General features: G+C 54.3%; 2 protein-coding genes and 1 pseudogene across 7 annotated transcripts in view; 2 read left to right on the top strand and 1 right to left on the bottom strand.

Annotated features, from left to right (window-relative positions):
• Nucleotides 1-12,897, bottom strand: part of LEXM (lymphocyte expansion molecule) — a 37,868-nt gene extending 24,971 nt beyond the window's left edge. For 2 of the 4 annotated variants that reach the window (XM_027572566.1, XM_027572576.1), the window contains exons 1-2: nucleotides 1,129-1,543; nucleotides 304-360 (exon numbers count right to left, since the gene is read on the bottom strand). In XM_027572566.1, coding sequence (XP_027428367.1) covers nucleotides 304-360; nucleotides 1,129-1,356 — 285 coding nt within the window. In that variant the 5' untranslated portion in view covers nucleotides 1,357-1,543. Of the gene's footprint in view, nucleotides 1-303; nucleotides 392-1,128; nucleotides 1,544-12,770 lie in introns of those variants that run through there. The other 2 variants (XM_027572592.1, XM_027572585.2) reach the window with 2 other exon arrangements.
• On the top strand, nucleotides 5,935-25,792 carry TTC22 (tetratricopeptide repeat domain 22). 2 transcript variants are annotated; one of them, XR_003516025.2, is made up of 8 exons: nucleotides 6,038-6,604; nucleotides 18,816-18,871; nucleotides 19,071-19,186; nucleotides 19,484-19,602; nucleotides 20,924-21,085; nucleotides 22,674-22,826; nucleotides 23,347-24,381; nucleotides 24,547-25,792. XR_003516025.2 is itself a non-coding variant. In XM_027572554.2 (7 exons), the coding sequence occupies exons 1-7, from the start codon at nucleotides 6,038-6,040 to the stop codon at nucleotides 23,881-23,883; spliced, it is 1,710 nt and encodes a 569-aa protein (XP_027428355.1). In that variant the 5' UTR covers nucleotides 5,935-6,037; the 3' UTR covers nucleotides 23,884-25,792. The 2 variants fall into 2 exon arrangements, 1 of the variants encoding a protein (XP_027428355.1); XM_027572554.2 differs by having other exon boundaries at nucleotides 5,935-6,604; nucleotides 23,347-25,792.
• On the top strand, nucleotides 23,917-25,792 carry LOC113910407 (annotated as a pseudogene). The gene has a single exon (XR_004820041.1). The product of XR_004820041.1 is annotated as a 60S ribosomal protein L17-like (transcript).
• Nucleotides 25,793-26,964: the final 1,172 nt, after the last annotated feature.

Genomic DNA, 26,964 nt, shown 5'->3' with positions numbered 1-26,964 from the left:
TCCGTCATTGATCCCCTTACACTCCCTTGCAACAGGGAGGGGTAGCGCCTCATTGGTAGCTCACAGCCAGTTCTTTCGGAGAGGAAAGGGCCCCCAGGGCTCTGCAGCCCCAGCCCATGCTGTCCTCACCACAGTTCTGCATTTATCAACACATCTAAGGCCCCGGCTCTGAGCCAAGCTCTGTGCTCCCAACTCCCAACTGGGGGCTTGGGGAGGTGTTAAGGCACAACTGTTGCACAACTCAGCTCCTCCCTGCAGCGAGGGGGGGTGTCGGGTTATGGCAGGGAAGTTGCACAAACTCACCAGGTCCACAGAATGAAGCCGGGAGTATGGGGCCTCCGTGAAGGTGCTGAATTTCTTCTGGTTGGGGTAAACAGCAGAGACGTCAAACCTAGGGAGGGACAGAGGCCCAGTGAGAGCCCGAAGCCCCGCACCCGGTCCTGGTGTGGGCACTTCCGGGGGGTGGTGGTGTTGGCTTCCCAGAGGAGCTGACCGGTGGAACAGGAGCAGGGCTGCTCGGACCCCAGGGTCTCTGTCCTTCCTGCTTCTCTCTCGCTGGACGCCACCCTTGCCTGGTCCCCTCCCCTCTGCTGGGGGCCTTTACTCAAAAGTCACCTCCTCACACCACCCCCCCAAGCTCCTCCTCCCAGCTTGCTTCCTCTCCATAGCCCTATCACTACCCAACATTTTACCTGTTTTTCTTTTTGGTTTATTATCTACTCCAACCACCCCTCCTCCCGAGAATTACAAACTCCGGAGTACAGGCTTTTGCTGTTTGTTCACTGTTGGGTCCGCAGATGCTAGAACTGTGCCCGGCACAGAGTAGGTGGTACGCGTAGACGGTGTAAATGTCCGGATGAAGGACCCGGGACTGAAATCCTGCCCACCACTCTTCCGCGGACTGACCTCCCACCGGCCGGGCCGCCGAGCCTCTCTGCGCCTGGCCCATAGGAGGTGCTCTCGAAATGCTTTCCAATCACTTAAGGATGGTGAACGAACCCCGGGCCGAGAAGTGCGGCAGGTGTGACCCGAAGAGAAAGGCGCCCCCCCCCCCCTGCCAGGCCCCCTCCCGTCGCTCCCTCCTCCCCCAGGCTCCAGCCGCGCCTCGGGGCAGGGGGGGGGGCCCACCTGTGGCTCTGCACCCCGAAGGGCGCCCCGCTGAACCACTTGGTACCCATGGCCCCACCGCCCCCAGGCGAGGTCGTCGTCGGGACTGGCGCCGCGGGACTCCTCGGGCTGAGGCCGGGGTTCACCGCTGCCGTGGCAACCCCGCCTTGTGACCTGTGATTCGCCCGAGATCTGTGCGCGGCTGTGCCCACGGGGCGCCCCCTGCCTTTCTGCTTCCGCTCTGCGCATTTCCCCCGCCACCCTGCCGGAGATCCTCGGCTGAGCCCTGCAGGTTTAATGGCCCCTCACGGTGGTTAGTATGGATGCCATGTGGTCGCGATTCAGAGGCATTTGTGGAGGAGCCCTTTCTGATGGCTTGCTGTATTCCAGCGCGCGGCGCGGAGCCTGGTAGAGGGCGGCGCCTGGTAGAGCGCGGCTCCGAAATGCCTCGTACAGTTAACGCCCGTGGGGACCCCGGGTCCCACAGAGAGGGCTCAGCTCGAGCAAAGAGGGCATCCCCGTTCCTTCTCCACTTCGGGGAGGCAAGGAGGAGAAAGTGGGAGCCAGCAAGGAGAGCCAGAGTGTGGAGGGCTGCAGAGAGGGAGGGAAGGCTTGCAGGGGTGGAGGCTGGGCTCATCTGTTCCCCATAGACCCCAGACGCCCACTCTGGGCAGACGCTGTATAGGATGCCTGGTCTTGGCCTTGAGAGTCTAGTGGGGGAAAGAGTGACCACACAATGTGGCCAGGCCTATGAGAGAAGGAGGCCTCTGATCCAGCCTGTAGGTAGGTCATAGAGGGCTTCCTGGAGGAGAATTCCAAACTCATCTTTAAGTGTGTGTATGAAGTGCTAGGTAAAGAACGGACTTGAGTCCCCAACAGGGTATTGTCAGCTCTCTTCCCTCCTCTTCCTTTATCCCTTGATCAGTGCCCCTTGGTCATGCTACTTCTAATATCATCTCTCATGATTACTTTTGATCCTCCCAGTTCTTAGGCTGAGGCACAGCAGAGAGTCACACTCCATTTGATGATGACAGAACAGAAGCCAGAGAGAAACAGGACTTGCCTGGGGTCCTACATGCAGTCCGTGGTGGAGCCGGGCTCCCGGGACAGTGTGTCTCCTTACAGGGTCCACCTAGTACCCTTCTGACATCCCAATTTAGCACTAAAATAGGAAGTCCTGATGCCTAGCGTAGTTGTGGGCTGGCCTCTCAGGCCCCAGGCCAGGTAGGCACATGGCCATGTCTAGCACAGTGCCCACCCCGCACCACTGAGCTGAGGAGCAAACATGTCAGGCCTGGGGACACACACCCTTGGTCATCTAAGCACAGGCCCTGCCCCTTCCCAGTTGTGCAGATGTGGGCAATTCATTTCCTTTTCTGATTCTCCACTTTCTTACCTGTAAAAGGAAGCTAATAATCTGTCTCTCCAGACTGCTAGCAGGATTAAATTAGCAGGAGCTAATTTAAGTATGTTCTTGGCACATAGCAGAATCTCAATAAGAGGCCATTCCCAGCCCTTGGAAGGGCCCCTAGCAAAGGTCCAGAGGCAGAAACTGTGTCTCACCCACTCCTGGTACTGTACCTGGCACACAGTCAATGCTTAGTAAATATTTGTTGAAGGACGAGTGAACAAATAAAGGAATTAATCTAGAGTAACTTCCCAGTGACGCAGAAATCCTCAAAGAGAGTCATGTCTGAATCCTGGTTCTGCTGCTTTCTAGCTGGCGGCCTTGGGTATGTGACCCTGATCAGTGTTCAATTTCCTCATCTGTGACATGGACATTGACTGCTGCCTCTTGGAGGAGCTATTTGGAGGTGTCCGTGAAGTGGGGTTGTGTCCACTAGCAAGTCCTGTACACGGGAGAAGCCCTGTGACCAGCCCCGCGTCTGTCAGCGTGGCTAGAACCTGCCTGAGGCTGCATTGCAGCTTCGCTCCCGGCCTGAGCCCCTTGGCTCCAGGACTCGTGGAGGACTGACCACAGAGTCTAGGCCGAGGTCTGTTGGGCTGGGAATCCGGGCTGCCAGGCAGGCCAGAGCAGGTACAGGCAGGGGTGAGTCAGCTCGGCAGCAAGGCAGCCCGCCCACCCACGGCAGCCCAAAGCTTCCCCATCATAGCAACGCACTAATCCTAGGAACCAGCTCATTCTCTCTTGGAACCCCCTCCCATCCCATTACACAGAAGAAAAAACCAAGGCTCAGAGAGGGAGAGTAGTTTGCCCTGGTCACATCTAGTGAGATGTAGGGTGACATGGCGGATATGGGACTCATCATTAGGTGTGGGAGCTCCCTGGCTGCAAGAGGTTCTAACCATCCGGACTGTGGAGCCAGCAGTTAGGTCAGCAGAATCAAGTCAAGATCCTCGGGATTCAGGCCTCCGTGATGGTGCTGTCCCCGCTGCCTTCAGTGCTCATCCCCTCCATCTCTGGCCCATGCTCTGTACATTTCAGCTGTATGGCGCTGCCCTGCCCCTTAGGCACCCCTTGTGCTGCAAACCTCTGGCCTTTCTCTGTGCCCTTCCTGCCGCTGAAATGCACCCACAACCTACACCTTCCATCCAATTCCTACTCGCCTTCTCAGAGGCAGATCAAAAGCCAAACCCACCCATTAGGATGGCCATTACAAAACACAAAACGAAACAGAAAATAACAAGTGTTGGCAAAGATGTAGAGACCTTGGAACCTTTGTGCACTGTTGGTGGGCATGTAAAATGATATAGCTCTTATGGAAACCAGTATAAGAGTTCGTCAAAAAAATTAAACATAGAATTGATCTGAGCAAGCAATTCCACTTCTGGGTGTATTGCCAAAAAGAACTGAAAGCAGGGACTCAAACAGGTATTTGTATACCCTTGTCCATGGCAGCCTTGTTTCCCATGGCCAAGGTGCAAACAACCTTGGATGAATGGATAAACACAATGTGGTATATACATACATATGATGAAATATTATTCCCTTTAAAAAGGAAGGAAGTTCTGACAGGCTACAACATGGATGAACCTTGAGGACCATTAGGCTAAGTGAAATAAGCCAGACACAAATGGACAAATATTATATTATTCTACTTATATGAGGTCACTGAAGTACTCAAATTCAGAGAGAAATTCAAATTCAGAAAGTGGAACGGTGGTTACCAGTGGCTTGAGGAAGGAAGGAATGGGGCGTTACTGTTTAATTGGTACAGAGTTTCACTGTGGGGGAGATGAAACAATGGGAATATTCTTTTTTTTTAAGATTTTATTTATATATTTGAGAGAGAGGGGACAAGCAGGGAGGAGGGGCAAAGGGAGAGAGAGAAGCAGGCTCCCTGCCGAGCAGGGAGCCCCATGTGGGACTTGATCCCAGGACCCCAGGATCATGACCCAAACCGAAGGCAGACGCTTAACCGACTGAGCCCCCCAGGCGCCCCAACAATGGGAATATTCTTAATGCTACTGACTATACACTTAAAAATGGTTCAAGTGGTCAGTTTTATGTTAAGTATGTGTTGCTGCAATAAAAAGAGGGGGAAAAAGCCAAGCACTCTGGGAATCTATCCTTGATGCCCCCAAGAAGGTCAGAGCCCAAGTGTCATCTCATGATCACTAGGAATTTATAGCAATAATTTTTTTATTAAAAATTATTAAATTTTATATTGTAAAATCACAGGTGAAACCTAACACCAGAATGATATTTTTAACTTACCTTTTTATTGCTCAAGTCAATTTTTTTTCCAGGTTTACTAATTGGCTCTATTTCCACTTTTGAAAATCCTGGCCTATTTGTTGAGAAGATGAAGGAACAGCGTCTCAGGAGCCCTGCCCAGGTGGAATGAGGGGTGGGAGAGTCTCAGAAGCTCAGACTTGCTACACAGCCCAAGCACTGGAGGACTAGCAGCCTTGCAGCTGGGAGCATAGCCTAGCAGCTGGGAGCATAGCCTAGCATTCTCGAGGGCAGGGAACCAGTGCTAGTCCTGGGGGAAGACTGATAAGAGAAAGAAAACTGGACCACAGGTGGTGTACAGGATAGAGTGGGAACCAAGGGGGAGCAGTGGAGCTGATAGGTACCCAGAGTGACATTCACCAGGTTTACCCTGGATGTCTACCTTGGGGGAGAGAATGTGACCCTCATGTCGCAGATGAGGAAAGTATGCAAGTGTGAAATTATGAAGCCGTTCATAATTATGAAGGTCAGAGGTTATTAGGGATGGAGAACCAGGATTAGAACCAGCACCTGGAGCCCCAGAGTGTTTCCACAGTGGCCAGCTGCAGGACAGAGAGAAGTGGGGAAGCCTGATAAATCATGGCCTAAGGAGGCTCAGAGAGAAGTGGCAGGCTCCCTTTGGGGGAAGGAGAACACAGGAACTTCGGAGACGATGGGAGAAGCAGCAAGAATGAGGGGGCTTCCCCAGGCAGCTGGAAGGACCAGCCCTCACCCTCCTAGTCACTAGCGAGCTCACACAGAGAGCGTGGAGAAGTGCCCACGGAGAAAGGGCCTGGCTGGGGTTCAGGCAACTGGGCTCTGGGAGGCTTGGGCACAGCTTCCGTCCTGTGACCTGGGCTAGTCCTTTCCTCCTGAGCCTGTTTCTGCGTCTGCTGGGCAGAGAGAGTCAAAACAGGCCTTTTGCCATGCACCGTGTTTTGCGCGCCCTGCACTTGGCAATGCACCTGTTTTTCAGGCACACCTGGTTGTGCAATGCGGGCGTCTTAAGAGCCGCTGAGCAGCGAAAGCCGACACACCCACAGGGCGCTCCGGGAGCCGACGCTCAGACCCTCCCACCAGAGGGAGGTGCCCAGGCACCCGGAGGCGGCGGGACCCTGGGCTTCCGCGCGCGCGCGCGCGCTGCACCTCGCCTTCCGCGCCGGGCTCGATCCAGGGCGTCCCAGCTACGTCCCGCCACCCCCACCCCCGCAGTCGCCGGGGCAGGGGCGAGGCCCAGGGAGCAGCGGGGCTGCCATGGCGGAGCCAGAGGCCACGGCCGAGGACCTGGACGCCCTCATCGACGACCTGGACTACCTGCCGGGCCACTTCCACCTGGAGATGCAGCTGAACTTCGAGCCGCGCTCGCCGGCCTCGCTCCGCGCCCGGGACCTGAAGCTGCAGCGGGACGGCTTGCGGCAAGAGCTCAAGCTGGCGGCCGCCCCGCAGCGCCCCGCCGTGCGCCACCTCCTAGGCACCTTCGCCTTCTACCTGGACGAACTGGACGAGGCCCGCGAGCTCTTCCTCGAGGTGGCCCGCGAGGACCCGGGCAACCTCAACGCCTGGGCCAACCTGGCGCACGTGTACGGGCGGCTGGGCCAGGAGGAAGAGGAGGAGGCGAGCGCCGGGCGGCTGGCTGGCCTCATGGGCCTGGCGGCGGAGCGCGAGGCGCCGGGGGACCCCCAACGCCGGGCGGCGCGCTGCCTGGCCGAGCAAGGCTATGCGCACGGCTTCGACGTGGGCTGCGCCAGCCCGGAGGAGCGGGCACAGGTGCTGGCCGCCGGCATCGCGCTCTACGACAAGGCGCTGGGCTACGGGCAGCAGGTGGGTGACCCGTCCCCAGGTCGCGAGGGCTGGGGGTCGTGGCCCCCAACGTCTGCAGGGACGTCCCCGCGGATTCTCTCCAAACCCCGGCCCTTTGGCTTCTGGGACACCTTTCCAGGGCGCCTCTCCCAGACCAGGCCTGTAGCTTTTCTCTGCAAGGGCGTGGACCTGCTTCCTAGCGGGACAGTCTGCCTAGGTTTCTTTTCTGGCAACGCTGCAAAATCCGCGTTGGCCAGCTCATCCTTCTTGTCTTGCTTCTCTCAGCAAGCACCTGTCCATGCACCTGTGCACATCGCCTAAGTCAATGGCACAACCAACCCCACAACCCAACTTGGGCAGCATTCTTACCTCCTCTCTCCTCCCCCTCACACCACCTTCCCCATCCATTTAGACCCCAGATCCCTGTGCATTCGGCCTGTCCATATCTCTGAGATCTAGCCACTCCTTCCCAGCCTCCCTCTGCCAGCCCAACCTCCATCATTTCCTGCCTGACTAGTGTAGTTGCCATCATCCTGCCTGGGTCCCTGCCCTCCTGCCTGACCCTTCTGCCTGGTCCTCCACCCTGCTGCCAGCATCATGTTGCTCAGTCTTATTGGCCACGACCCTGAGCTGCTTACACCCCTGGTAACTCCCCACTGCCTGGCAGATAAGTCCAAGGCTCTCTGGTGGGCACCTGAGACTCTCCATGCTCTTCCTCTCTGCTCTCTCTCTGCCAAGTACCCCCTTCCAGCCATGCTTTTGCCACAGCCTGCTTCCCTGTGTCCCCCCAGTGGGCAAGTCTCCTTACAGCTCACCTTGCCACTCTCTTGGCCTCTTTCTATGATGCCCTTCTGCTCCACCTTTGACTGGGAGGTTCTCCCCAGTCTTGGGTTTGTCTCAGACATCCCCTCCTCCGGAAAGCCTCCTCTGAATTCTGCAGGCTGGGTCAGGTGCCTGCCCTGGGCTCCCACAGCACTGCTCATACTGTCCGTTCACAAATCTGTCTCCTTAATTCAGCCTTGAGGTCTTTGAGAGTGGGGATAACATGTCTGGTTTATCGCTGCAAACTCTATACTGGGCACTGTGCCTGGCACACAGTGGCGCTCAATAAATGTATCTTAAATACGTGTATGGGCAGAATAGGGCCTGGCACTGAGTAGAAAAACACCAAGTATATTAGTTGCCTATAGCTGCATTAACAGACACCCTCCAAAACTTAGCAGCATTTATTATCTCGTAGTTTTTGTGGATCAAGAATCCAGGCATGGCTCAGCTGGATGCCTCTGGGCTGTGTTCTCATCGGAAGCCTTGCTCAGCTGGGGGAGGACCTGCTTCCAAGCTCACTCACATGGCTATGGACAGGATTCAGTTCCTCACTGGCTGTTGGCCAGAAGCCCCCCTCAGGTCCTTTGCCACATGGGCATCCCATCACTTTTGCTATATTCTGTTCACTAGACGTGAGTCACTAGGTCTAGCTCACACTCAAAGGGACGGGACTACACAAGGACATGAATACCAGGGTATGGGGGTCACTGGGAGCCATCTCAAAGGTTACCTGCATCGGATGACAGAGGGCATTATTCTCCTGTTACAGAGAAGGAAACCACAGTTCAGAGAGGTACGGTGACTCTTCCGTGAAGGCAGGTTTAGCTGATAACCATGATGTTTTATAATGGCTTAGATTCGTGATATTTAAATAACAACAAGCCTTCATACAGGGCTTCAATCATAAAACCTCTGTACACTCCCTTGGAGCCTTTCCCCACCCAAAGCCTTTTCCACCTTCAGAGAGGAAATGTGGAGTCCAGACCTCAGGGAATGCGGGGTGGAGGGCACAGACTTGAGTTCAAGAGAGCATCGCAGGGTAGAGGTTAAGACGGGAGACTCTGGGTCAGACAGTCCAGGTCCAAATCCCAACCCCCTCCCCCCACACTCTCTCACCTGCAGTCCATCCTCAGCATCACAGTGCTTGCATTTCCCTCCCTGTAAAATGGGGATAATAATGGTACCTACGTCCTGGGCTCCCTCCGCTGTAAGAGGGGGGCATTCTCAGTTGGTTGATGTCATAATGAAGAGCTCATATTTGGAAAGCACTTGGAAAAGAGTGTGCAAAGAGCCAGCAAATCGGACACAACGCCCACCTCACCTGGGCTGGTAGAGCCTCCACTGCCTCGGTGGAGGGGGGGGGGGGGGTAGCTGTGGCCATCCCACAGGGCCCACAGGGACCCAGGTGTTCTGTTTTAAAGCCTGAGCCCGAGGCCCTGAATGCCTGCTGCCCTCAGCAGGAGGCATGGACAGCATAGTGTGTATTGAGTGTGGTCCCAGCAGCAGAGCAGGGCCTAAGGGGTCCTGAGCTAGGAGCCAGGAGACCTCCTGGGCCTTCCCTTCTGGGCTGTGGTTTCCCACCCTGTGAAATGGGGGCAGAGAGGGGAATGGTCCACAAGGTCCCTTCCTGCTCTCGGGGGAAGGCTACCTGGAGGAGGTGAGCGTGGAGGCAGAGGTTTGGGCATAGGGATCAAACAGAGTCCAGCATCTCTCTTCCTGCCATCGCCGCTGGTCAGCCTAGCCATGGTGGGGGCCAACCCCCACCCAACCCCCACTGTGAGTGGCCTCCCAGAGGACAGTGTCAAGCAGGGTACTGCCCAGGTCTTCAGGGAAGGAACTGACTGCTTCAGGTGTGAGGTGGCCCAGCACCAGACTCCGTGCTATCCTTGAGTCTGGACAGCACAGCTGTAGTCAGCCCCCCCATCACAGGAGAAGGTTGGGGATTTGGAGCCTCCATTTTGTCACCTGAGAATTGGAAGAGATCATGCCTCTGAAGCACCTGGCCAGAGTAGATGCTCAAGAAATGGCCATATTGGGGGGTAACAGTGATGATTTCACTGTAGTTAGAGCAGAAGGCCTGGGTTCAAACACCTAGCTCTTTTATCATTTTGCTGTGTGGCTTTGGACAAGTCACTTTTCGTCTCTGGTCTTGGCATCTGCTTCATGAATGTTAACAATAGTGATCTCTGCCTCCAATCAAATCATGGGGTGAAAGTGCCCATAAACTGGCAAATTCTGGGCATGTCTGAGAGGCAGGTGCTCAGCATCTTAACATTTATTGAACACCTACTGTGTGTCAGCTCTCCAGATATTGGAGTCTGCAGTCCAGGTCCCGGGGGTAGAATGGCAGTGACGGAGTTTCAGAGAAGGGACGCTTCCTTTCAGCACAAGTGAGTGACAGAAGCTTCCGGAAGGAGCAGGAGTGTACTGGCAGGAATGAGGTGAGGGCACTCCCAGCAGGGGCGTGGTGTGTGCGAAGGTCCTGCGGTGAGGGCCTGCAGAGCCGTCAGGTGTTAGTGACAGCTGAGTGGCTTGGAACGAGGGCAGGCTGGCTGGGGAACTGCTGACTTGATCTCTGAAATCTGCTTCCTGCCCTCCTCTTTAGCTGCTTCTGACTTCCCAGCAACTGGAAACCACTTCTGCTCCTCCCAGCATGCTGGGCTGTTTCATACCTCCCTGCCTAGCAAGTAGACTCCATCCATCAAAACCCCGCGCAGATGTCACCTCCGCCTTGAAGCCTTCCTTCACACAACACGCAACTTCACACAATAATACTTATACGAATGTCTTCCAAACACGATCTGAGTCCCCACAAGAACCTTCTGATCCCATGTCACAGATGCGGGAACTGAGGCACAGCTGGGCTCGGTAACTTGCCCAGGGTCACAGAGCTAGTAAGTGGCAGTCGAATCCACCCGACTCTGACCTCAAAGCCTTTGCTCGTTCTGGGGAGGTCAGAGAAGTGGGGGCGCACTAAGTGCAGATGGCTGCACGGACCACGTCCTAGAAACTAGGGCAGAGGAAGTGTCAGGAGAGAGGAGGTGGGTTGCCATGCATGTGTGGAAGGGGGAGGGTGGGAAAGAGGGGAGCAGAGATGACGTCAGAGTCAGGGCCAGGGCAGGAGGAGGTGGGACCCCTGCTGAGAGGGTCTGGCCCACGGGGGCCCAGCGGGGGATAGGCGGCTGGTGGTCTGGCCCACCCTGTGCTGTAGCTGCAAGAGATTTTTCCAGCCTCACAGGGCTGGCACTGTCTCAGGCACGGAGGAGCCTCTGGTGCTCAAAGGATAAAGAGCGGCTGAAGAACCAGTGCTCATCTGCCAACTAAAATGACAAGAGAAAACCTTATAAAATTAATAATTCAGCCCAGAATCCAAAAATAAGCCCAGTGTGTGTGTGCGTGTGCGTGTGCGTGTGTGTGTTGGGGGGGAATGTTTGTGACTTCTGTTCTCAGCTTTGCACTCCCTCCTGTTTTTCTTTAAGTCACAACAACGTGAGGTCAGAAGTTGCTCTGACCTGTCAGTTCTGCCCTCCTGCCAGCAACCCCGTCGTGCGGGCGCGGGCGCGGGCGCGCACACAGTCATGGGTGGATTCTTGGTGACAAATCTCAAAGCGGGGGCGAGGGGGTGCTAGGAGCTTTGGGGGGTAGACAGACTGGGTTAAAATTCTGTCTCCATCACAGGTGGTACAGGTAAGTCACTTTACCTCCCTGAGCCTCTGTTTCCTCATCTGCCGAATGGGATTCTAAGGCCCATCTCCCTGGGTGGCCATGAGGACGGAGAGAAGTCAGAAGGCTGCAGGCAGGATGCACGTCCTGTCAGAGCCCAACCTTCTCCCTGCGCCTGGGCCTCTCTCTAGCCCCCCACCACTCCGTGTCCAGCATAGGGTGGGACACCCGAGAGCTCTTTGTAACTGTTGTTAAATTTCATTTCATTGAGTCACTGGACTTTGAGTCTTCAGATCCCTATTTTTTTTTTAAATAAGGTAACTTGAACCTCTGTTTCTCTAAAAATTACCCCTGTCCCAAGCTAGCTCAGGTATTTGATTGTCTTCCCCTTTACCCAAATAATGGTGGCTGGACACACAGGTGCACTCCCGCAGGCCTTCACCCCCGCTCACGGCCCAGGGTGATAGTACGATGATGGGTGCCAGGCCCGGAGTTCAGAATTTTACATTCATTAGTGCATTTGATTGTTATTCAGACTTCACAGACACACTGCTGGTTGAGTAGTGTGATTCCCCATTATACCAAGGACCTAACAGGCTCAGGGAGGGCAGCTGCTTGCCCAAGGTGACCCAGCGTGCCACGGCCGTGCAGATCGCACCCCCAGCCGGGTGGGCAGGGAGGAAGGCAGTGCTTACAGACCTGGCAGACAGCCTCACAAGCCAGGGTGTGGACATTCCAACCAGCCACCACACCCAGCGGGGTGGGGACGTGGTAGGAAGGGCCAGGAGGGCAGAGCTGGTCAGTAGCCCCAGGGTCCCCTGCACGCACACGCGCGCGCGCACACACACACACACGCACACACACACACGACTCCACAAATCTGAGTGGTTTGATTGGGTTCAGCAAGGAAAAGAGATGGTTAACACTGGAAAGTGAGCTAGGTACTGTGCACTCAATGTACTTTTCGTAGACGATCTCATCTGGTCCTCATAGAAATGCTGGGAAACCAGAAGTGGTATTAGCCCATTCTACAGAGGAGCAAACTGAGACTACAGAAGTGTAGTGACTTGCCTAAGGGCACACAGCCAGGGGTGGCTGGCGGGAACCAAACTCAGGTCTCTTGGACTTAAAACCCAGGCTGGGGCAGCTTTCCTGGGCTCTGGCTCCAGCCTTCTGAGGGCCTTGGAGCCACTCACATTTCTGAGTTTGCTGCTGGCTTCTCTCCCTCTGTACCTAGCATGTTTGGGAAGTGGGTTTCCCCTCCTCATTGATAGAGGATCCAGCTTGCCTTTAGCATCATCTGGCCCAGCCACCTCTTTTACGGGAGAAAAGAACGTTAAGGGCACATACAGCACAGACCCATGGGAGGAGCTGAGAACATTCGGGCATCACCGTTATTACTACAGGAGGCGAGACACTTCTTCAGACCCACCCAGTCTCTACTGGCTCCAGAGCTGGGTTTGGACCCAGGACTAGACAGGGTCCTTTTTCTCTAAGGACAGTGGGATAGAAAAGTGGCTCAACATAGTCCTGCAAGTCTAGGGAACGGGTGCAATGCAAAGATGACCCACCACAGTGACATGACAGACCTAAGACCAGAAGAGGGGTGAGAATGGGGAGCTGCGGTCAATCTGCTCAAATCTTAAATTCCATGAAGACCATCCCGGGAAGCCAGGACAGGGAGGCATAGGTGACTTACTTCCATGGCATAGCATCGCTCCTTCAAATCCTCTCCACCAGTCACACTGACCACATGTGACACAGGCAGGCCAAGTGGGATCATCCCGTTTGTGGATGCAGAAGCGGAGGCCAAGGCTGGGCTGGGGGCCTTTCCAGGATCCCTGGGGGAGGCAGAGGCAGGAATGGGACTCCAATCCCAGTCCTCCATTTATCTCCGCACCCGCTGTGGCAGGAGCTGGATGGGGGGAGGGAGAACCCCAGCCCTTGCCTTTCTGGTGCGTATCCTGCAGGTGGGGTGGGGGCGGGGCTCTGTGTGCAGAGCAGGGAGGCTGCTCCGTGTCGTCACAGAGGACATTCCAGTTGTGCAGGAAGAATGTATTCCTGAGGCCTGCCACCTTGTGACTTTTATTTCTGCAGCATCAGCCTTCACAGGGTCGGCGTGATGAAGTGGAAAGAACAGGGGCGTTGGAGGGAAGCAGATGTGAACTTGAATCCTGGCAGTTCCACCCCGGGCTGTGGGGCTGGGCGGTGGCTTTTTTTTTTTTTTTTTTTTTTTTAGGCTCTGTTTCCTCACCCAGAAAAGGAGGCGGATGCATTGCATCTTCTCAGGCTGCTGCGAGGGTCCAGTCCACGGAGGCACTGAAGTGCCCAGTGGAGAGTCGATGCTCGGAAATGTTCATGCCCTTTGCTCCTTCACATCCCCCTCTCCTGGAGGAGAACTAGTCAGCTCTCAGGAAAGGAATCAGAAATGGAGAGTACAACGTCATCAGGGGCAAAGTTCAAATTGCAAGGCAATTATTTTCCTGAAGAACCAGCAAGGTCTCTCTATAGCCTATCCAGATGCATAAAGATTCCTCGCTCATTGGTATATTAAAAGATCTTCTACCGAAATCCTTGAAAATAGCCAAGCCCCACAACATTTCCTTCTTCAGGGGCCCCCCTTTTGAAGTAAGTGGAACAGTCAGGACCCACCCTTGTAGCCACCAAGTTAACACAAAGCCTGCCCTGTAATGGCCTATCCTGACCCTCCTCTTTGCCGATTCTGCCAGATCACCTACCTTTGTCACTTACCCATGCAGTGGCAGGAACCTGGGTTTTCAGGCTTTTCTGAGGATCACAATTCTGATCCTTTGGCTCATTTAAAAAAGAGATCCACCAACCAGCCCACCGTCACTCAGCTCCCCACCGTGCGCTACAGCGAGGATCTAGTGCATCAGAGGGCCTATTAAAACCCAGGTTGCTCCCCTCCCCCCCGCCCCGCCCCCTGCTGCAGAGTTCCTGATTCAGTGAGTCAAGAACTTGCATGTCTATCAAACTGCAGGTGCTGCCGCTGCTGGGCGGGGACCACACATTGAGAAACCCTAGTCTAGTCTTTAGGGGCAGGGGCTCTGGGGCTGGGCTGCTGGGGTCCCCCGCTCTGCTGCCTTCTAGCTGTGCTGCCCTGGGCCACAGTCGCCTCTTCTGTAAAACCGGGGTAATCATAGTCACGACCTCGTTACCTATAGGTAATGTTACCTATAGGTAACCCTGGGGGTTGAATGGGTTCACACATGTAAAAACTATGAGCCTGGCGCATAGTAAGTGCTCAATAAAATTTGCTATTATCAGTATAGCGACAAAAGCACCATTTCCAGGTTTCATTCTGGGCTTACACTGGCTGTGTGACTTTGAGGACATGGTCCCACCTCAGTTTTCCCATCAGTGCTAAGAGAGTAATGGTAACTCACTTTACATTCCACACAGGATGGTCTGAGGACCAAATGGAATCTGTGTGCGTCCACTCTGTAAATGGTAAGCGCTGTGCAAACACTTGCAGCTCGATGTGGTGGGAAGAACATGACCTTGAAGTCAGAGAAACCTGGCCTGAAATGTCAGGTTAAGTGGGCAAGCCTCTGCATCTTTCGAGCCTCGGGTTCCCCCTCTCTAAAATGAGGGAGATAACAGTGTGGGCCTCCGGGGAGCAGGGAAGGGTCCTGAGGACCCCTTGCCTGAGGGCTGCACCTTACTCAGTGAGTGCCAGGGTCTGAGGATTTCACTTGAGGGTCAGCGCAGGTACCTGGGCCTTGCCCAGCTCCCTCCCACCGATCTGCCATGGAGTGGCGGCCTAATGTGAGACCCCCTCCAGCCTGCAGCCTTGGCTGGCCCCCTCTCCAGACCCCGGAACTCCCAGTTCACAGGACTGTAAGGAAGACCCAGCGAGAGAAAGGGTGGTGTGCTGCCCAGAGCCATGCCGGGCAGGCCCTTGGGGAACACTCCTTTGGCAGAAGCCCTCACCGGGCCTCCTAGGCTGCCTCCAACATCTTGCCTCTGGGAGCTATCAACTCTGGAAGTGAGAGCCTTGCAGCCCTAAGAGGTTTCAGGGCAATTTTATTCTCCAGGAGAGAGGTTGAACGGCCCCTCCTTCTCCGGGAGGGGAGGGGGGAACCAGAGGCCTGTTTAATTTAATTTAACGCACGGTGGCTTGCCAGGTTGCCCCTGGTAACAACCTCAGCTGCTGCTTTAGTTACAACCAGAAGGATTTTTAAAGAGACAGCCCATTTTCGGGCCAGGATAGCCCAGCAGAGTGCATGGCATCCACCAGCTTCATCACCGGGATAGAGGATTAAAGCTCAAGCCAGGTGTGACCTCAGACTAGATCTGTTTGGGCCATTAACTCCACTCCAAATCTGCAACCCCATAAGCCCTCCTGAAAACGTCACTCTTAAGCAGAACCTGAAAGGGACTACGTTTGGGATTTGTCATAGCGATGTCACTCAGCTAGCTACTTTTCTGAAAATCTGTTTTAGCCGTCAAATTGAAGGGAACCAGGGGAGAGGAGTTACCCCTGCAATTCAGGCATACTGCCACCAGGTGGTGGTATTGCCTGCATAGTGCAAACCACAACCAGGCTCTTGAATTACTCAAGGGTACCAACGGGTTTTAAGTCCTGATACTAACTCGCGTGTTACTGGGTAAGTTGCTTCACCTCTGTGGTCTCAGTATCCTCAGAGAAAGAATGCGAGTGATCAAGGAAACAGTGCTGAGAACAATGGTTGGAGCTAGGATTATGAAGGCATAAATTTAAGTGTCACCTCTGTCTGGTACTAGCTGTGATCTGCGCACATAACTTACTTTCTTTGTGGCTTGAATGCCAAACAAGAGGAACAGGGAGAGCCCTGAGTATACCATGTAACTCTCCAACACCGGGGATCTGTGGAGGGGAGAAAGGTGCTTGGGACCCCACAGGGGATGTGAAGCCCTAATAGCACAGTGGGCGGGTGGGGGGAGGTGCGGTGGAGAGCAGGGTGAGCCAGGACCCCTCTGGACTCCAGAGAGGTCATTGCCCCAGAGGGAACTGGAATAAGTCCCCTGGACAGAGCAGCCTAACCCGCTCAGCTCTAACCCAAGCCAGGAGAAAGGGGTCCAACATTTATGGAGCGCATACTCTGGGCTGGGCACTGCCCCACAATGCCTGCGAGCTCTGTATTATTATCCACCTTTGCAGATAAGGACACAGCCTCCCAGAGGTAATTCACGCATCCGGGGTCGCCCACCTCATAGGGCCAGGCCTGTTGGCCACCTGAGCCTCTGCTCTTGCTCGTGGCCATACCTCCTTCTCAGAAGCCCGAATGAGGCAGCAGCTTCCCTTTTTCCCTACCAGGACTCAGTTTGGCCAACCTCAAAATAGGCATGGGGCCAGAGGTCATGAGATCATACCTCTAGACAGCCAGAAGGCCTGAGGCACTTAAGCTTCACTCCGTCACACGATCATACACTGACATTACGTCCCGGTTTTTGGCCAGCATGGCCCCCAGGAGTGGCCCCATGACTCTGGAGTCCCCCTTCCTATGTCCCAGGTGCCGTGTTGGTAGAACAGGTAAGGTTATCCAGCAGCGCATCCTAGCCTTTTGCTTTGACAAATGTTCCCCACTGAGCCCTTGAGGATGTCCTTCAACCCTTGGCAACTGCCGCCCTCCCCTCCGGACAGCCCTGTCCCCAGCTAAAGCCGCATACACGTATTCCCACCTAAGTGACAGGAGGACTCTCCAAGGTGCTGTGAATGTAAAAACACACTGGATCTGGGCACCGCCCTTTCCATGGCTCCCCACTGCCCTGCACGTGAACCCCAGGGCCTGAGTCAGGCCCTCGGGGGCGCCTCCTGATATGCCCCTGTTGGCTCATCCTCCCGCCCCTTACAACACACCACACTCCCTCACCTCTGACTGAGCTTAGGCACACGATGTCCCTCTATCTGATGCCTTCTCTCATGGTGTCCACCTGGGTGGTTCCTACTTGTCCTGGAGAAGCCTTCGCCAGCAAGTCCTCCTCTAGAAGCTCTGTGGGCACTCCTGTAACATGCAGGATACTTCCTCCCACAACCCATAGCGTTCCTTCCACTCGCACTGTGATATGATCTGGCTTTCGCACCAGACTGGGAGCTCCTAAAGGTGGGACCTGCCTTTCCTTTCCTATCCCCATTGTGCCCAGCCTGGGCCAAACAGAGAAGATACTTGGTGAATAGTGGCTAAGAAATGTGATTAGCGGGGCCTCCTCTGGGGGATCTGGCTTGCACCCTGGGTCAAGACCCTGCCTGGATGGGCAGTCACACCTCTCAGTGGGATCGGACTCACAGGACGCCCTTTCTCTCTTCTCCCTCCAAGCTCATCCACAGCCTCCTCAGAATGGCTACAATGTAACTTGCTGACACTTCCTCCCCCCCCCACGCCCCGTTCACACACACCGTGCTCCATGCTCACCAGGCGTGCCACACGTCTCCACACTGAGCCCTCCATCTGGAATGCTCTTGACCCCCAGCCCACCCTCTGAAATACCACTGCTATTCAAGACTCATCTGACAGCTCATCCTCTGCAAGACCTCAGAGTCTTTTGGCTGGGAGTGGCCTCCCCAATCCTAGTGCATCTGTCCACATCACTCTCATGGCCTTATTTGGACTCTGCCTCATATGAATGTTATAGGCAAGCTGGTGTGCTAAGAGGAGCATGGGCTTTGGAGCCTAACAAAGGGAGCTTGAGTTCCAGCTCTGACACTTATATGCTGTGTGACCTTGGGCAAGGTCACTGAGGCTCACTGAGCCTCAATATGTTCATCTGTAAAAGGCAGATGAAACCTACCCAATAAGTTGTGGAGAGATTGAGAGGGTGGGTGTCAGGATCCTGGCACATGGCAGTCACCCAGTCAAGCTCTATTATTTATGCCTGGACCTGTTTTCCTAGCTAGGTTGTGAACCCATTTGGGCCAGGGTGCCGGTCCAATTCGGTGCCACGTCCCTAAGCACTCAGCACAGGGCCTCACACCACAGATGCCCAGAAATTCTGGCTGAACTGAGTGCATTCACTCGGCTGCTGGGAGTCGGGGGGTTGATGGGGATCCTGAGCTGAGGAGGCCATGGTGGGTGGGGGGTGGTGAGTGCAGAATCCAGCCTGGAGATCCACGCCAGGAGATGAACGTGGAGGGAGGGAGCAGAGCCTGAAGCAGAGCTGCTGATATGCACTAGGGGTTTTATTGGTTTTCATTAAAATTCCTTCCCGAGGCAGCAGCAGCTACTCCCATAAATAACAGCATAAATATTTTATCTGGTGCCCAAGTCAGTCTAAATGCCTGGTGAGGTTGGCAAGAATAACAGCGGGAAAACCGTTCAGGGGGGTCCTGGGCTGCAGCTGAACTCCATTAACAAGCCCGAAAGGGCTTTCTCAGGAAGGAGGAAGCTGAAGGGTGGCGCCAAAGGAGAGAAGCGAGTGGACAGTGGGGGAGAGAGAAGGTGACCAGGGGCTGGTGGGCCCTGGAATGGGGGGGGATCCAGAGCACAGGTCGGGGAGCCAGGCGGGGAGGGGAGCTTAGTTTGGAAAGCGAGATGGAGGGAAGAAATGTATTCCACTCCTGCTCCGTGATGGGCACCTTACTTAGGACATTCACACAGGTTGTCTCGTCAAACCTTGTGCAGTCAGAGAAATGAGGTGATTCGCCCAAGGTTACTCAGCCACAGTGGCAGATCCAGGACCATGATTAGAGGTGTATTTGCTGCTTCTCGGGGTTCAGGGCAAGTGCCATTCTCTGCTTTCCTAGATCCCAGTGGAGGAGAAAAGGGGCTGGTACTTCACCATGGCAACGCTCTTCATCAGGTCAGCCTGGGGAGCCCGGGACTGGACAGTGGGGAGGGTGATGTGTGGCCTGGGACCCGGGGAAGAGGTGGCTGAGTCCATTTCCGTGGTGAGGGCTCCCCAAGTTCCTCTCCATGCCACTAGCCTGGGGAGTACTCGCAGCACCCTAGGGACAGCTGGGAGGGGGTGCCAGGCACCCACATCCCCTTCTTGGCCGCAGGCTAGATGGCATCTTCCTGGAAATGGGCAGCGAGGAGCAGAAGAGGCTGCCCGCCTTCAACCGCACGCTGGCCCTGCTCCGGCAAGTGCTCAAGTCCTCAGACCCCCACCACCAAGGTAGGGCCCCTGGCTCCCCCTTTACCTGTCACTAGCCCTGCCTGTCACTGTCATTGTCCCCACCTCTAGCATCGTCTTCCTTTTTGGGGGATCCTGTTGCTCTCTCTCTCACCCTCTGTCCCCGATACACATTTGTTCATCTCACAGAACTCATGCACCTTGCACCTTGCTCAGTGATTTCATGCCACAGACCCTCCCTTCATCTTCCTGGGGGCTAACACCGTGCGTGGAGCTGGCCCCCTCCCTCTCTCCACCCTGCTGCTTCCTAGACACCCCTCTCCCACACTTCACCCCTAGCTCTGGCCTGGTGCTACCTCGGGATGCTGCTAGAGAGGAAGGACACCTTCTCCACCACCCCCATGGGTGTCCACGACTGCGGGTACTCGGGAACCGACCCCCTGGACTGCTTTGGCAAGGTACGTCCCCTGGCCACACCCACTCTCCAAACTGGGATGGAGCCTGACACCCCAGCCTCCTCTCCTGGAACCCGCTGCTTCTCTGGGTGGTGTCCCACCTCCGTTCCCCATCGTGTGCACCCCCCCCCCCCAGGAAGTGCCCTGGCTTTCCCTCCTCTCTTCATTCAAGACAATGGTGAGGTGATGTTTGTCATTGTTCCTCTTTGCTTAAGAATCAGACCCTCCCCACGCCCAGTCCCGGAGCCCATCTCTCCAGCCTTATCTTCTAAGCTATTCGCCTTGTCTCAGATACACCCTCAGACTTCTCCCTTTCAGGTGTGGTTCTCACTGTCCTTCCCCACCCCCAGTGACATAGTGGAAAGAAGATGGGCTTAGGTGGGGTCTTGTGCCAGCTCTGCCCATGGGCCATGTGACCCTAAGCAAGTCACTTCCATCCCTGAGCCTCATTATGTGTTAATTATGTCGTTTGTCTACCTTCTAGGTCATTGAGAGACTCAAAGGCGGTAGTGGTTGAAACTGTTCACTGTAAACTGTGAAGTGCTGTTCAAGCCTTGTTCTTGGGCACCTCGTTTATGTGGTAGTTTCCACACTTAGCTCAGTTTTGAAGTCTTTCCTGGAGCCCAGGGACCCTGTGATATTCATTGACCTGTACATTCAGCCCAGTGCCCTGCATGGGGCGCGTCCCTAATGCTAGCTAGATTAATGAGCTAGATAGATTAATGAGCAAGTCCTTGGTGAGAGATCTTAAAACAACAGAGGAGAAACGATGGCTCATAAGGATTCTGAGAGCTGTGTCCAACCTAACAAACACACTGCCTTCACCCTTCCTTGAGAACCTAACCTGTGCCCGGCACAGAGAGGAGTCCCTACAGGAGTTCACTATTCCAGAGGCAGCAACCCACACAGGACAGGCAGTGGTCAGTAACAGTATAGAGGGGAAGTACTGCGGCCCCAGTAGAAACACTGCACTATGTACATATGGGGGAGGTAGAGGCTGATTCTGACCCTCCTTGCAACGGCCCCGGGAGACTGGGGGAGCATACCCTGGATGTGCCTGAGGAAGAGAGATCTGCCTTTGTATGGAGGGAGTCACTGGACGGGACATATGAACATGGTGGGGAGCATGGGAGTCGGGCTCTTGGGGGTTGAGTGCCAGTGAGCTGTACCCTAACATGTTAGGTTCCATGATACGGCCAAACTTACTGGCAGATGGATTTTGGGAATAAGAGCATGGCAGTGACATGGCTCTATCCAGAGATGGGAGACCTGCTGGTCAGGCAAATAACCAAAGAGTTTGCTCTTACCCTTCTCCCTTCCCTAGGCTATTGAGATAGCCAAGGACCAACCCCCCATCCTGAATCGCCTGGCCAAAATCTTCCACTTCCTAGGAAAGCAGGACATGGCCATTGGAACCTGCAACATGGCTCTAGATATCCTACGAGATCCGGAGCTCAACTGGCAGGCATACTGCACAAGGGCCAAGGTGAGTCAGCCTGCAGGCTCCGCCTCAACCTGCCATCAGAAATCAGAGAACAAGGGCCGGAGACTAAAACTGTGTTGCCAGAGCCCAAAGGTCATAGGGCCTTCATGGTGGAAAGGAGCTTGGGAGCCATCAAGACACAAGGTTTGTGTTCTATAAGGTTGTTGAGTGAAAGAATGAAGGAGACTCCCACCCACTGCAGGCACCCCTCTACAATGACCTGGTAAATGACCTCCAGCCTCTACTTGGTTAGCACTCAATACAGGCTTCACTGACCTGGGTTGAACTCTGGCCTCTCAACCGACTGCTGTTATCTAAAACCCCATTCCCCAAACTGTAAGGTATGGATAATGACCTCTGCCTAGAATGCTCTTCTCCCTGATTGGCTTCCTTCCTCACTTTCTGGAGGTCTGGACGAAAACGAAGCTTCTAGCACCATCTTACTGACAATGTCAACCTCTCACCAACATTTTTTGTCCTTTTTCTTGGTTTACTTTTTCTTCTTAGTGCTTATTACTCCTCAAACATACTATTTATTTATCATGCATATTGTCTTTCTCTCTCCCACACTAAAATATATGCTCCATGGGGGCAGGGAATTTTGTTCTGCTCTCTCCTGGGTGCCTGGAACAGTATTAGCACATAACAGGCTCTTGATGAATATTTGTTGAATGAATGAATGAATGAATGAATGAATGAATGAACTGAGCACATACCATATGCTAGATCTTGGCTAGAATATGTTCTCTCAGTCGTCATGGGAACTCTCCAAGGAAGATACCAGTGTACTAATTTTTCAGATGTGGAAAATAAGGCTCACAGAGGTTGAACAACATCCTCCCCAGCTCACGGGCTAACACGAGGAGAGGGGAGGGGCTGGAATTCCGTCAAGTCCAACCGGCTCCAAAGCCAGAGTTCCCTCCTCCCCCACCTTACGTTGCTCTCTTAGAACTAGAGCCCACCAGGTTGGCTGTAAAACGTTAATACCTTCAGCAACAATGACCCCTTTTACCGACTTCCTCCTTCTCATGCCTCCCCTTCGGAACCTGTAGATTTTTTTTAAGGCTCCAAGTATGGGGGGAAAGGAGGGGTGAGGATGAAGGCAAGAGTCTGGAATCATTTGTAATTTGACGCTTCTAAGTTGGGGCTACCTTCCATTCTTTCCAAATTGCTTATGTGGACTCTCACAAAATCCGTGCTGCCGTCCTACCTGAAACGGCCCTCTCCCCCAGTCCCTTCTAGCCCATCACCCTGTTTAGTTTTTCATAGCCACTTGTCACCACTGCATGCCCAGTACCTAGCACTGGGCCTGGCATATGGTGGGTACCCAGTACATGTCTGTTGAATGAATGAGGGGCTCTTTACCCCCTCATTGTACAGACAGGGAAACTAAGGCCCAGAAAAGGTGTCATCAGCACAGTTGGCACAGAACTAGGACCTAGGACTCTGGGTCCCAGTCTCAGGGGCCCTCTACTGCACCACAGAACTGCCCTGAGGTGCTGCTGAGAAAAAGACTGGCATCATTTAGGGTAGAAAGGAGGGCAGAGGTCCTTGCTTGGAGCATCGTCCCTGAGCTGACTGTCTGCGGCAGATCCACCTCAGAGCCTACCTGCACGACCTGGAGCGAGCCAAGATGGGGCTCGGGGGCATGCCTGACAGGAACCACCTGTCCTGCGCCAAGGCCGATCTGGAGGAAGTGGTCAAGGTGTGCCCAAGCCTCAAGACCTACCTGGACATCGGCCAGGTAAGGCAGCCTCTTGGCTTGAGCAGCCAACGGCTTACTAAAAACCTGTTTACTCTCTACCAAGGCAGGCCGGGGCACTGAGGACACAGGGAGAAATACAGCTACCCCCCCATCCCTGTCTGATACCGTACCCACCTCCTACAGCCATGGTGAGGATTATATGAGAAAACGCATATACAGCATTTAGAACAGGGCCGTGCTCTTTCTAAAGCACTCAGGAAGTGAGGGCCATTACTCTTTATCCAGAAGTGCCTTCTGGGCACAAGGAATGATTACCAAGAGGTGACAATATCATAATTTTCCATACGCGAAAACTGAGGCCCAGAGAGTGCCTCGCTCAAGCTGATACGGCCAAGAGTGGTGGGGCTGGAACTGGAATCGCTATTTCTTCTCCTTTTCCGGGGGCGGGAATTTGTGAAGCATTGTGGGAGGGAGGGTGGAATTTTTTTTTTTTTTTTTTAAAGCAAGTATGGGCGCGGAATGCCCAAGGAGAAAGGCTCACCCCGCCCTCCCCCCCCAGGTCTACTACTACATGGGTGTGGACGCCGTGCAGGAGCTGCTGGCGGTGGACGAGGCGGCGCTGAACCAGGCGCTGGTCTTCCTGGCCAAGGCCGGCGAGTCGGAGCTGGGCGCCACCTTGCCCGAGCTGCAGCTGCTGCGCGGCAAGTGCCTGCGCATCAAGGGCGAGGAGGCCAACGCGGCGGCCTGCTTCAAGCGCGCCGTGGAGCTGGACGACGCGGGCTCCAGCCACACCGAGGGCTTCGGCTGCCTGCTCGAGGCGCTGCTGGCGCAGTGGAGCGAGGCGCAGCTGAGCGACGCCGAGCTGGGCCGCGAGGTGGACGCGTGGCTGCGCCACGCCCAGGGCAAGTACCCCGCGGCGCGCCTGCGCCAGGAGCTGCAGCGCGTGTGGCGCGGCCACACGGGCGAGGTGCTGGGGCTGGCCCGGGCCCTGGTGGCCCAGGGACGGCCGGCGCTGGTGCGGCTACTCTTTGAGACCATGGAGCAGGACGGCGACGTCGCAGGCGTGCCGCGGGGCCGCCGCGCCTTCTCTCTCTGAGGGGCGTCGAAGCCCCGCCCCGTCGAGGCCCCGCCCTACCTACAGCCGATTGGGCGCTCAAAACGGGCCTGCCCTGCCATAGGCTGGCGGGTGAGCGGAGCCAATTAGATTCTCTTCCGGGAATTGGGATGGGGCGGTTGAGACACGAGGGCAGGTTGGCCTGCCCGCAGAGCCACAAAGGCCCTGCTCGGGAGAGCCGCTGAGGTGGGGGCAGACGCGAGAGACCACCGGGAGACTGCCATCTAAAGCACTGAATTGTGCAGATATGCAGAAAAAGTAAAATGGATGCAAGATACAGAAGATAGTTGTCTCCATTCTGGCGGCCTTTTAGTCCCCGTGCGCAATCCTCGAGGCCTGAGTGTCTGTCTTTGGATTGCCGTGAGCCACACTCTACCCTTATAATAAAGCCGCCTCTCCATAAATTGACCGGAGTGGGTCTCAGGTCCCGCAGCCAGAAAAACCACGCCAGAGCAGAGGGCAAAGCTGCACAGTGAGCAGGTAAGGGCAAGGCAATAGTCTACACCTGGCTGCTCAGGCCTTTAGCCTACCTGCCTAGCAGTCTCCAGCAGGCCTCATCTTTGGCCAGCTTGGTCTGAAATGCCCCCAAACTCCCTGACATAAAGCCCATCCAGTAGAATCTTTGCTTGATTTCTCTGTTCTTAGGAGAACCTAGGGTCTCCCACCCATCAGGAAGTGCTACCTGCACCCAGTCGTGGGCCTTCCACAAAAGCGTGAAGAAAGTCTTGGCCTCTTCCCCCTAAGCGGCCTGAGGTGACCTGCGAAAATGGTTCGCTATTCGCTTGACCCAGAAAACCCTACAAAATCATGTAAATCAAGAGGTTCAAATCTTCGTGTTCACTTTAAGAACACACGTGAAACTGCCCAGGCCATCAAGGATATGCATATCCGAAAAGCCACCAAGTAGCTGAAAGACATCACTTTACAGAAGCAGTGTGTGCCATTCCGTCGCTGCAATGGTGGAGTTGGTAGGTGTGCCCAGGCCAAACAGTGGGGCTGGACACAGGGTCGGTGGCCCAAGAAGCGTGCTGAATTTTTACTGCACATGCTTAAAAATGCAGAGAGTAATGCTGAACTTAAGGGTTTAGATGTTGATTCTCTGGTCATTGAGCACATCCAGGTGAACAAAGCCCCCAAGATGCGGCGTAGAATGTACAGGGCTTGTGGTCAGATTAACCCATATATGAGCTCTCCCTGCCACATTGAGATGATCCTTACTGAAAAAGAGCAGATTGTTTCTAAACCAGAAGAGGAGGTTGCACAGAAGAAAAAGATATCCCAGAAGAAACTGAAGAAACAAAAACTTATGGCCCGGGAGTAAATTCTACAGAATAAATGCAAAAAAAAAAAAAAGTCTTGGAATTTTACACCCTTGGACTCATCATAGTCATAGAGTCTTGGATGTGGAACCTTCTTGTCAAAGACTTAGGCTCTGATTGCCAGTAAATCTTAGAATGGCCAAGCTGGATTCTTGTGGCCCTACCTACAAGATCCAGTTTAACCTAAAATTCCAGAAAAGGTCTTGCCAGACTCCGGGAATGCTGGTTGTTCATGACTGCAATGGCAGGACCCCCATAATGGTTTGTGATTTACTTTGCATTTTTTCCCTTTCTTTGGAGAGTTATACGCATTGCTTTGCTCCTATCTCTGATCCTCAAACTTTACCAGGGAAAGGCCAGCACCCTGCATTGCTTCTCATGTCTCCAGTGACAGATGGAGAACAGACTGAGAAGTGCACTCCAATCCCCTGTGTAGATGAGAATCCTGAGACTCCTAGAAGGGAGGTGGCTTGCCCAGAGTCTCACCTCCTAGCCTCCCACCCCTGTACTTCAAACTTAGTGTCAGCACTTTGCAGGTTTGGAAAAATACTAATAAAGTGATTAACACTAAAGCATCAAGTGTTTACATGTTAAGGGTTTAAGTGTCACCTGTCACATGGGGCACTCTGAGATTCATTAGGATAATGTTCTAACACCAGCAGTGAAATCTGTGACGTCTGGGCAGTGAGACCACCCCAGAGGCCCGAAATTCCACGTCGTGGTTCACCATGACTCCCTGCCGTGGGTGGTGATCTCTCCCTCCTTCCTTCCTCTTATCCCCACTGCAGCAGAGTCCGGGAGCTGACTCCAGAGCAAGCAGCACACCCAGCCCTGTCCACCCCTCCCCCCACAGCTGTGACCTGTACCCTTCCCTAGGCCAGAAAACCAGCTCTTTCTTCTTTCTTCTCCTGCTTCCCCGAACAGACAAACTGAATTCAAGGCAGTTTGCTGGCAAAATTGGGAAGCTGGTGAAGTTTGTCTGTGTCCCCAGGCTTCCCAGTTTGCAGCTTTTCCTTTTCCCAGTGCCAGGTTGTGTATTTCTCCCTTCATTGCCTCCGACTCCTGTTGAACCTTTCCAATAAACTTTCTTTCTGATAATCTCATCCATAACTAACTGTATAAATAACCAACATATACACACTAGAGCGTGGAGTATCTGCACACTGGCCAAAATACGAAAAGAGAAAGGAAACCCCATTTCCAGGACTGCCTCCTATGGGCAAGGCAATTCATACATGTAAGCTCACTAAATTTCTCACCAGCCCTGAGAAGTAGGCACTGTAATCCTCACTTTACAGGTGAGGACGTGGAGCCACTGAACAAGGTCACAGATAAATATGGGAAGGGCCAGGATTTGGACCAGACCTGCCCTGTTGTGTGCTGCCTCCCGGGACAAAGCCCTGCCTCGAAGATGTGTCATCTGTGGTCTAGAGTTAGGCCTGTGATCACCAACTCATCCCATCACTTTACCCCTGCTCCCTCCCCACCAGGTACTAGTCTCCCTGCCCAAATGGCCTTACCTCTGTGCCTTTGTATATCCTATTCCTCTGCTGCTCTTTTTCCTGTAATTTCTGTCCTGAGTGCTTGGCTCAAAGGTGCCTCCAACAGGGAATCTTGTCGAATCCTTCCAACTGTCACAAAGCACTCTCTTTTATGCATGGATTGCTCTCAGGGCATTGCGCCCCACTGCATTACATTTATTCCCCTTGCCCTGGGTCATAAGTATCCCAACATGAGTGTTGCC

This window comes from Zalophus californianus, chromosome 4, assembly GCF_009762305.2.
Source record: "Zalophus californianus isolate mZalCal1 chromosome 4, mZalCal1.pri.v2, whole genome shotgun sequence".
NCBI classification, from domain to species: domain Eukaryota; kingdom Metazoa; phylum Chordata; class Mammalia; order Carnivora; family Otariidae; genus Zalophus; species Zalophus californianus.
This window is presented reverse-complemented; position numbering and strand designations above follow the sequence as displayed.